An 11,167-nucleotide genomic window follows, 5' to 3' on the forward strand; every position below is an offset into this window, starting at 1 on the left:
CTATAGTTTTCAACGAAAGATCGAAACAAAATGGTCGTTATTCAATTACGAAATCGTATCATGTGTTCGATTATTCTTACAAATAAAAAACAAGCATTGAAAATAAGAGTTTGAAATTTTATTCATGCATAAAAACAATTTACAGCAACCTTCATAATAAAAAGATATAAAAAAATAAAATTATCGAATATCTTTACTAATCGATGCACTAATAATAGAAATTCTATACATCACTTTTCATTCTTTAATGAAAGATCAAACCAAAGTTGAACTATAATAATTACTACACGATCGTCAAATCAACCTGGAGTCATATTTATTCGAGAATTTTAACAGAAAACGCGCAAGAATTTAAAAACGAGAAATATATGCAAATTGAAAGACGAGAAGTATATTACCCACTATTTTTTGAAATATACTGAAGTGCTAAATCGAGAAACTAGCAGCACCAATTCTCATAGTGATATCAGAACTTTGCAGAGTATTCTATATTTTTCAAAGAAAGATCGAAACAAAATGGTCGTCATTAAATCAGGCATCGTATCATGTCTTCGATTATTTTTACAAATAAAAACTAAGCATAGAAGATAAAAGTTTGAAATTTTATCTATGCATAAAAAATTTAAAACAATTTTCATAATAAAAAGATATAAAAAAATAGAATTATCGAATACCTTTACTAATCGTTGCATTAACAATAGAAGTTCTATACATCTTTCGTTTTTCAATGAAAGATCAAACCAAAGTTGAGGTATAATAATTAATATACGATCGTCAAATCAGCCAGGCGTCATACTTATTCGAGAATTTTAACAGAAAACACGGAAGAATTCAAAAAGAGAAATATATGCAAATTGAAAGACGAGAAGTATATCACCCACTATTTTTTAAAATATACTAAAATGCTAAATCGAGAAACTAGATAGCAGCACCAATTCTCAAAGAGACATCAGAACTCTGTTGAGTATTCTATAGCTTTCAACGAAAGATCGAAATAAAATGGTCGTCATTAAATTTATCAAGCATCGTATCATGTACGAGTATTTTAACAAATAAATTACCGAAGCAGACAAAAGAAGATAAAAGTTTGAAATCTCATTCATGAATAAAAAATGTATAGCAATTTTCATAGTAAAAAAAAATATATAAAATAAAATTTTCGAATGTTACTAATTGTTGTACTAACAATAGAAGTTCTATACATCACTTTTCGTTTTTCAATAAAAGATAAATCGAAGGTATAATAGTTACAAAAGTGTGAAATCAAGTAGGGGTCATACTTATTCATACCTATTCTTCACAAAAACTACGGAAGAATTCAAAAACGAAAAATATATGCACATTTAAAGGCAAATATATCACTCACTATATTTTGAAATATACTGAAGTACTAAATTGAGAAACTAGATCGCAACATAAAATCTCATAGTAACATCAGAACTCTACTGAGTATTCTATAGTATTCTATAGTTTTTAACAAAAGATCGAAACAAAGTGGTCGTCATTGAATCACGAAATCGATTAAGCATTGCATCATGTGTTTGATTCTTATAAATAAAAAACAAGCATTGAAGATAAAAGTTTGAAATTTTATTCATGCATAAAAATAATTTACAACAACTTTCATAATAAAAAGATATAAAAAAAAATATAATTATCCTTAATATGAAATACCTTTACTAATCGTTGCACTAACAATAGAAGTTCTATACATCACTTTTCATTCTTTAATGAAATATCAAACCAAAGTTGAACTATAATAATTACTACACGATCGTCAAATCAACCAGGCGTCATATTTATTCGAGAATTTTAACAGAAAACGCGGAAGAATTCAAAAACGAGAAATATATGCAAATTAAAAGACGAGAAGTCATATCACCCACTATTTTTTAAAATATACTAAAGTGCTAAATCGAGAAACTAGATAGCAGCACCAATTCTCATAGTGATATCAGAACTTTGCAGAGTATTCTATATTTTTCAAAGAAAGATCGAAACCGCACGCTTTTCAAGCAATCTCATAGTAACATTTGAACTCTGCTGAGTATTCTATAGTTTTCAACGAAAGATCTAAACAAAATGTCGTCATTCAATTACGAAATCATATTATGTGTTCGATTATTCTTACAAATAAAAAACAAGCATTGAAAATAAAAGTTTGAAATCTTATTCATGCATAAAAACAATTTATAGCAACTTTCACAATGAAAAGATATAAAAAAATAAAATTATCGAATATCTTTACTAATCAATGCACTAATAATAGAAATTCTATACAGCACTTTTCGTTTTTCAATAAAAGATCAAACCGAAGTCGATAATATAATAGTTACTACAAAATCGTGAAATCGGTCAGTATCATATTTATTCGAGAGTCTTGATAGAAACTACAAAAGAATTCAAAGATAAGAAATATATACAAATTGAAAAATGGGAAATATATCTTTCACTATTTTTTAAAATATTCTCAGGTGCTAAATCGAAAAACTAGATAATAACACCATTTGCAATAGTGACATCAGAACTCTGCTGAGTATTCTATAGTTTTCAATGAACGATCGAAACAAGTCATAATATAGTCGTCATAAAATTGCGAAATTGATCAGGCATCGTATTATGTTCAAATATTTTTATAAATAAAAATGAAATAGAAGATAAAAGTTTGAAATTTTATTCATATATAAAAAGTTTACAGCAACTTTCATAATAAAAAAAAATATAAAATAAAATTATCGAATACCTTTATTCGTTGCCCTAGAAACGATTAATATAATAGAATAACAATAGAAATTTTATGCAGCAGTTTTTTGTTTTCAATAAAAGATCAAACCGAAGTTGAAATATAATAATATGTGAAATAAAATAAATATGTTACTATAAAATCGTGAATCGGTTAAGTATCATATTTATTTGAGTGTCTTGACAAAAACCACAGAAAAATTTAAAGTTGAGAAGTATATGTAAATTAAAAAATGAGAAATTTATCTTTCACTATTTTTTAATATTTTATATTTTTTAAAATATACTGATGTACTAAATCGAGTAACTAGAGAGCAGCACCAATTCTTATAGTGACATCTGAAGAACTCTGCTGAGTATTCTATATTTTTAAATAGAAGGCATTGAAATCCCTATAAAGTTTTAAATTTATCAGTTAGCGTCAGTTTACGCGCTCGAGTGTTTCGACAAGAAAATTGTAAAAATTGTAAAAAATAAGAATTTGAAATCTCAGTGATGAACTTGTGAGAGATGTATAGTTTTTTTTGCATAATTATATTAAAGTTGAAGCAAATAACATCAATTGATACAGTGCAGTTAGAATTCTGTTCAGATTACATTCTGCAATCTTCGACATGAATTCAACCAGAGGTAACGTATAATTTCGTAAAATTATATTGTGTTCGAGTATTTTTACAAATAACAAAACATAGCAGATAAATGTTTGAAATCTCATTCTTGCATAAAAAAAATTTACAGCAATTTTTATAATAAAAAAATATATAAAATAAGATTATCAAATATCTTTATCTTATTAATCGATGCACTAATATTAAAAATTTTATACAGCAGTTTTCGTTTTTCAATAGAAAATTAAACCAAAGTTGAAGTATAATAGTTCTACACGATTATGAAATCGGTCAAGTGTTATACTTATTCGATAGTCTTGACCAAATCACGGAAAAATTCATAGAAATATATGCAAATTGAAAAACGAGAAGTTTATCTTTCACTGTTTTCTAATTTTTTTTTTTTTTTTTTTTTTTTTTTTTTTTTAATATACTGAAGTGCTAAATCAAGAAACTAGATAGCAGCACCAATTCTCATAGTGACATCAGAACTCTGTTGAGTATTCTATATTTTTAAATAGAGGGCGTTGAAGTCCCTATGTAGTTTTAAATTTGTTAGTTAGCGTCAGTTTACGCGCTCGAATTTTTCGACAAGAAAATTGATAGAAATTGTAAAAAATAAGATTTCGAAATCTCAGTGATGAACTGTGAGAGATGTATAGTGGATTTTGCATAATTATGTTAAAATTGAAGCACCAAATAACATCAATTGATGCAGTGCAGTTAGAATTCTGTTCAGGTGACATTTTGCAATCTTCGACATGAATTCAACTAGAGGTAACGTATAATTTCATGAAATCCTTATCTTCTCAGATTCCAGTAAATTGGCTCATTCAAGCAATCGAAGTTTACATGTTCGATTGCTTGATTCGTATTACGACGTCGCCACATTGCGGAAACTATTATACTTGTAATTACTTCTGTCAGGTGCGATACTAAATGTTCAACGAGAATGTCTCGCTGATTTTCGGCTTGAAACACAGGTCTTTCGTAGTGCCTTCATGAGAGAGAACGTACCCTCGGCAATTCTCACCCAGTCCGGATGATAAACACCAATGCAAATTAGCAAGATCGCGTGGATGGTGTCGCGAGAGTTGCATTTACGACAACCTAGCGTCTTAACGACGACAAGACTAAGTACTACAATCACGGTAAATCTTGGCAGTTTTGTTACCGTGAACTGTAATATATCAGGTAACCAAGAAAGTTCCTTCATTTTTCTTGCGACAAAAAAGAAAGATACGAAATGTGTAAGAGAAAAAAACTTTGTTTATTAAAATATATAATCTCTGTTTAATTTCTATTGTTATAAGAATATATATATACTATATATAATATAAAATTGATTAAAATTTATAATTCTTTATATGAATATTCTAATATTTTTTCATCTCTGTTTTTTTTTTTTTTTTTTTTTTACTTTAAAATAATCATTTAAATATACATCTTGTTACTTACAATATAATAATAAGAATAAAGAAGCGATAATTAAACAAAACAGAAGGAAAGAAAATAATGTTTATTTTAAACATTATTTGAAATTGAATTTATAAAATGAAGTTAAGTCTATAGAAAAAAAAATAATATATAAATGTAATATTTTTTGAAATGTTCATTTTTCGTTTTACTAATAGTTATATTAACAAGTTATATTTTTTTTTTCTAACTTTCTCTTCTTTCTTTATATTTACTTGTATACAAGTCAACTTACAAAAAGTTTCTGAAATCTTTGGTTTATAATTTCTTTACTTAAAATAGCGGTTACTATTATATAAGTTTACAACTATTAAATTATTTATTTTACAACACTCTATTAGAGATGTTATATTAAGATATTAAAGATATCTAATAAAGTTAAAATACAAGCTAAATTTTATTAAAATTACGATTTTCCAATATGAATCGAAACTCGTTACACGAGTATGATTTCTTGCTATAAGCTAAGAAGTCAATGGTCCTATTAAATGCAATTTATCTCCTTCAAATCTTCTTTGTTTTTTGCTTTTCCTTTGCTTTATTATTTCTCTCATCTATCCATCTGTCCTTTTAAGATTTCTCTTATTTCGTCTTCTATCCCCAAAGCTCCTTCATTCCTCATTCACTTGATTATCTTGTGGCAGTCCTCCCATCCGAGAGACGCAAACCGAAAACGCAATTCTGAAAGTGTTCTTTTCTACAAATATATTCTCTGACGTGATCATCAATATTTGGATATTATTTACATAAAGAATTTTAATTGTTTATTTAATTTTTAAATAATTATCCGTTAGAGAATTCATTTAAACAATTTTTTCCCAATTATTTTATTGTTTGTTTATCAATTTTATTAAAATTTTTAATATTTTTTTTTTTTTAATATTTTTTTATTTTTTATTTTCTTATTTCTTATTTTATGTTATATAAAATACTTATTCCATATCTATATTATATATTATATAATATATATATTATATATATTTATATTAAATAATCTATATCTATATCTATATTAAATAATAATATAATTGTAATGATAAAATTATTCATTTATTGAGTAATTTAGTGAAATTTAGTGAATATCGTTAAATAATATTTACATGTATCAAGTTTAAAACTTGAAGCCAGCTAAATACGATTTGAATAGTGTTCAATCAATTATTATTTTATTATAGAAAAATAAGTTGAATATGATGAATTAATCTTTAATATTGAATTTAAGTGCTTTTGTTCTAAAATTTAATCTAACGCGTAAAAATTGCTAACTTTAATATAACCGTTTGAAAAAGTCACATTAAAAAACCAATTTGCCATTGATATGAAAAATTTAAATTAAAAACTATAGAAATTGAAAAGTATAGAATATTGAATACTATAGAAAAAATTATAATAAAAAATAAATCAAAGATTTATTAATAACAATGAAAAATTACTAATAAAATTATTAATCAATTAAAGATTTTCATTAAAATAATTTTGCTATTTTATTTCTTTTTTAGATATATCGAATTTGTTAAATCACAGTTTGGTTAGTATTATTTTTTCTATATATAATAGTATAATATAATACCATTTGTAATAATTTGTTAGATATATTTGATTATAATTATGTTCTAAAAACAAATATGTACAAATGTTTTTTATTAAGAAGTTGAAAACATATTCAACTTCTTAACTGAGAACATTTAACACATAGAACATTTAATTCGTTATTTGAATTCCTAATTTCTTAAACGTAATATTTTTCTTCTTTACAGATCCCTATACGTGTCTTATTATTTTTATTTTAAATTTCTGTTAAAAATTCATCTTCCATTTTCGATTTATCGATGAATTGAATTAAAAAAAAAGCACGAATAATAAACTAATTCTTTCTCCATATATCTTAATTATCCGCTGGGTTTAATCCATCCTATTTACCTTTCAATTAAATCAATCGATCAAGATTTCATTATAATTAATCGCGTCCTGTCCTTTCCATTTCAACAAATCAATCGAATCAAAAAATTCTTTCTTCTCATTCCAGTGATATATAGAACGAAACAAATAGGATAAGCTCGCACGCCAAGAATCGTCGATTGCGTAAGAACGAAATAAGAAGCAGCGACCGGATGGATGTGAATAAATCGGGTCGCTTGCTCGCCGGAAGAATTGCTCCCCCATGATGGAAAGGGAACACAGATCCGCGCTCCACGAGTGGCGAGCTATTCACTCGGTTGGCAGCGCGACGTTGGCCGACGTGGAAGCGATGCCGCGTGAAAGATGACAATCGTCGTGACTCGTTAACCTCTAGTGGGGGTTGGGGAAAAGAAACCAGCCATCACCAAAGGAAAGAAAAGAAACCGATATAGTTATAAGAGAAATGGAAAAATAGTAAGAAGGAGAGGGAGAAAGCGAGAGAGAAACTGCGTTGTAAGAGGAAAAGAGCTGCAACAGGGAAAGGGAACCGAGTTCAGTACCAAGAGAGTAGGATCGTGGGAGAGGCAGGGAAGAGAAAAAAAGAAAGAACAGGGGGGAAATAAAAGAAAGCTCTGGGCAACGAAGTTGTGACACGTTCCAACAAACTGACTTGCATCTTTCATGCAAGTGCACGTGTATATCGGAAGAAACTTACCGAGATATAATTAAAAAAAAAGAGGGGGAGAGGGCAAATAGGAAAAAGGAATAGGAAAAACGTAGAAAGAAATCGTGGAAGAAAAGACACGCGCGCGCGCGCAATGTCGGAGCTGATAGGATGGGACGATGGAAGGTTGGAAGGGGCAAGGAAAACAATCTAGCGGCGCCGCGCGGGTAAAGAATAAAAAGAGTAAACGGAAAAAAGAGGAAGGAGAAGAGAGCTCGATGTCGATGGAATCGCTACAATGGAATCGACGTTTCGACGCCGCGCGATCGTATTTCACGTCGGCGATCGACGAAAAGGGATGTTCTCGCGGTTGAGAGCCACACGAGACTTGGAATCGTTCGTGTTACTCTCTCGTGAGCTCACCCGTTTCTATACGAGCGCCGCGTGAACTCGTAAAACTGGCAGATACATTCGATTAGCCGCGGCATCGATACGGTTTTTCCGCGTTGAGTTTCCTCCGAAGGGGGTTGAAATGGAAGAGGAAGAGGTCGAGGAAGAAAGGTAGGAAGAAAAAGATGGAGAACTCGATAAAATGGGAATGAAATAAGCCGACGATGAACGGAGCAGAAGGTGGCTAGTCGAGAATCAGGCCAAACTATCGGAGGAAGGATTGCGATTTGTACCGAATGAAATACGAGGGTGAGAGTGAGAACATCCTGAAACCGTTCAAGCAGGTTTAACGTAATTATCCATTGACACAATTATTCATCAAATTTGCTAAATTTCTATTAGAGAAACTGCTCTGCTCGATCATTTTATCGGAGCAGTGACCCTACCAACCAGCGTCTCGACGTCGCGAGCCACCCCCTTTCGCGAGTTCAATGCTCCGATGGATAAGAATCCTTTCGATTCCCATTCTCTCTCGTATCTCGTACTTTGTCCATGTCTTCGTCTATATCTTTATCTACATCTTTGTCTACGTTTCTTCATACACTATTTCAACCCTATTTCTTTTTTCTTTATCTTTGTTTTTCGTCTCCTTCTTTTCTTTTCTTTCTTTCTTTTTTCTTTTTTTTTTGTGCCTCGATTTAGCATGGATCTGTACGAAGTAATTTTTTTTTCCCCTGACAGTCGATATCGTTGTTTGTCGATGGTATATTCGTCGGTAAACGCGTTCGCCAATTGAACTGCTCAATTCGCGTTCGCCGAATAAATAGTTGCGAGGACAAATATTTTAACCGCGTGGTGACGAGAGTACCACGTTCCCCTTCACCCCTCTCGGCTGTATCGTCGAAAACGATCTCGACATCCGAGTTTTCTCCGCAGTTTTCTCCTCTTTTTCATTCTTTTTCAACCTTGCACTCTTTTTTTGTTACGCTCTTTTCCCCTGTGCGTATTTTTTTATATGGTATATGCATACATGTGTATATATTCACTTTTTCGTTCTTCTCGCTTGTTTCCCTTTTTTCCCTTTTTTCATTTTTTTCTTTTTTTCTTTTTTTCTTTTTTTTTTTTTACGCTTTTTCCACTCCCTAAACAAAGAGTCGGTCGATACACACGGTCGCGACACGTGAAGCGAGGCGAAATTACAAAATTTCACGGAAGCGTCAATATATTTCGACGAGAGTTACTCTCTTTCCTTCTCTCCCACTATTTTTTTCTCTCGTCTCCACGTACGAATAGCTTGATTTCATGCGTTCATTTTTAATTGAACCGATTCGATCCGTTAGAAATCCGATCTCGACGAAATTCACCGAAATTTTGATACACTTTCTTTGACTAGTAACCACACATTTATTTATCATGCATCACTGTATAAAAAATTCTTTACAAGTTCTCCATCTATTCTTCTTAAACGTTATTTTCTCGGGCAACAAAAGGCTGGAAAATAGAAAATACACAAACTATCGTAAACTACTCGAAAGAAAGTTGACTGGCGGCATGGTGAAATTAAATCTCGTTTCAATCCCTTCAAAGAGCCGACCGCACGCTTTTCAAGCAAACAACCCCGTTGCTCCGGTGCATGAAATCATACTTAAAATTCATGCCTCTGATCTCATCCGGGAGCCCCGGTGTTCCTTCCACCCTCCGGCTCGCTTCAATCTCGCGCTATCAAAGAGAAAACCACCGGCACAAAACGAAGGGGCATCGACGTGACGATACACGCCACGGGATGTAAGAGAATCGCTTGAATTTAACCGGGGATCCAAGATCCCTCGCACAGGAAGAAAACACAAACTTGTCTAGACCATGAATAAACTTCCACGAATAAACACGCATCAAATATTACTATCGTTTCCCCTCCATCTACTTCCTGGAGCCTAATCCATACAAGACTCGAGACATCGGGGCAACGGCCCGCAAGGATGGCCGAGAAGCGAGAGGGGTCAAGCGGATAGAATGACGAAAGGAGGAAACGGGAAGAAGTAGAACTCACCTCCTCTAAGGGGTGACTAGCACGAACACAAGATTCCCCCTCCCGCATAAAACCGTGTGACCGTGAAAGACCGTTTCAATTTACCAAAAAAAAAAAAAAAAAAAAGTACAATTATCCGAAACCACGTTACACCACGAGGGCCAAAGGATAACAATAAACCGATCACTCACCCACAACATGAACGAACAACAGAATTTTCAGTTCCATCGATGCCTCTCCTCCGATCCTCTATCCTCGAATTGCGTCTTATTTCTGCGATCGTCGCTCGTCGTCCCTACGATATTCGTGGTGGCACGGATGTGTGTGGTCGTAACGCGGCCGGCGCGACGCGTCTCTTCGCATGTCGCCCTTCCAGCGCGTGGTTCTCTCCCCTTCGCGTGTCCAGTGCGTGTCCTTTACCGTTGTTCGGCCTGCCTCTAACCCCAGTGTCGACGACGCGAGCCAAACGACGTCCCCTTACATAATAGCGAGCGTCGCGCAACGGACCGACGTGGTGCCCCCGACGGGTAAGGGTAGTAGTAGATAGAGAGGCGGCGAGTCTCGTACTCGTACTCGGCGGTAGCGTGGAGGCGAGCGTGGAGTGCGAGCAACCCCCTGTGCGGTGTGTGCGCGGTCTGCGGAGCCCGGCTCTTCTGGCGGTGCTCCCTCGTAGCCTGCCGTTTCGCGCAGAATCAATTTCCTTGCAAAACGACGTCGAGGAGCGGCGCGAGTGCGAGTGCGCGCGCAAGCGCCTCGCAACCGATCTCTCCGCTACTCCTCTTCTGTCGCCTTCCGTCGTCTTTCACCACCGACGAAGGGAGGAGGGGGTCACGTGGCACGGCGAGAGGATATCGTTTTGCGTGTGCCGGTAAGCCGGGGGGGAAGGGGGAGAGAGAGAACTGTGTGTCAGTGAAATCTGGCCCACCGATAGATTCCGAGCAACCCCCGAGCCGATAGGCTAACCCCTTCCTTCGCTTACGTCCACCCATACCAACCTGTTTTTCTCCGTCTCCGTCTCTCTCTTTCTTTCTCCACTTGCCTTTCTCCTTTCTCTTCCGTTTCTCTTCTTCCTCGTGTTAACTCGATGTGCCTCGCGTTCAAAAACCCTCTCCTCTTCGAAGGGTCTGGCTTGGCCCGCGTGTAATTCTCGCACAGGATAAGACCGAGCCAGACTCTCTTGTACTTGTACGGGGAACGCTAAACTCGTAGCGTTTCTTCTCGATACAGGGGGGAGAGGGAGACGCATTCTCGCTCTTTGTGCGCGAATTCATTGTCCTCGTCGATTAATACTTGGCGGGCCATCGATACCAATTCGTTTACCGGGTAGATCCTCCTTGCTTTGCGCGATACACGCGAGAAGGA

At 34.0% G+C, this 11,167-nt stretch overlaps 1 protein-coding gene across 2 annotated transcripts in view; it reads right to left on the reverse strand.

Annotated features, from left to right (window-relative positions):
* Positions 1-10,391, reverse strand: part of LOC122720350 (choline transporter-like protein 1) — a 123,943-nt gene extending 113,552 nt beyond the window's left edge. The window contains exon 1 of one of the 2 annotated variants that reach the window (XM_043946991.1): positions 9,997-10,391. In XM_043946991.1, coding sequence (XP_043802926.1) covers positions 9,997-10,033 — 37 coding nt within the window. In that variant the 5' untranslated portion in view covers positions 10,034-10,391. The remainder of the gene's footprint in view (positions 1-9,996) is intronic. The other variant, XM_043946990.1, reaches the window with a different exon arrangement.
* Between the last annotated feature and the right edge of the window lie 776 nt (positions 10,392-11,167).

This window comes from Apis laboriosa, unplaced genomic scaffold (assembly GCF_014066325.1).
Source record: "Apis laboriosa isolate Shangri-la unplaced genomic scaffold, ASM1406632v1 scaffold128_cov155, whole genome shotgun sequence".
Classification (NCBI taxonomy): Eukaryota; Metazoa; Arthropoda; class Insecta; order Hymenoptera; family Apidae; genus Apis; species Apis laboriosa.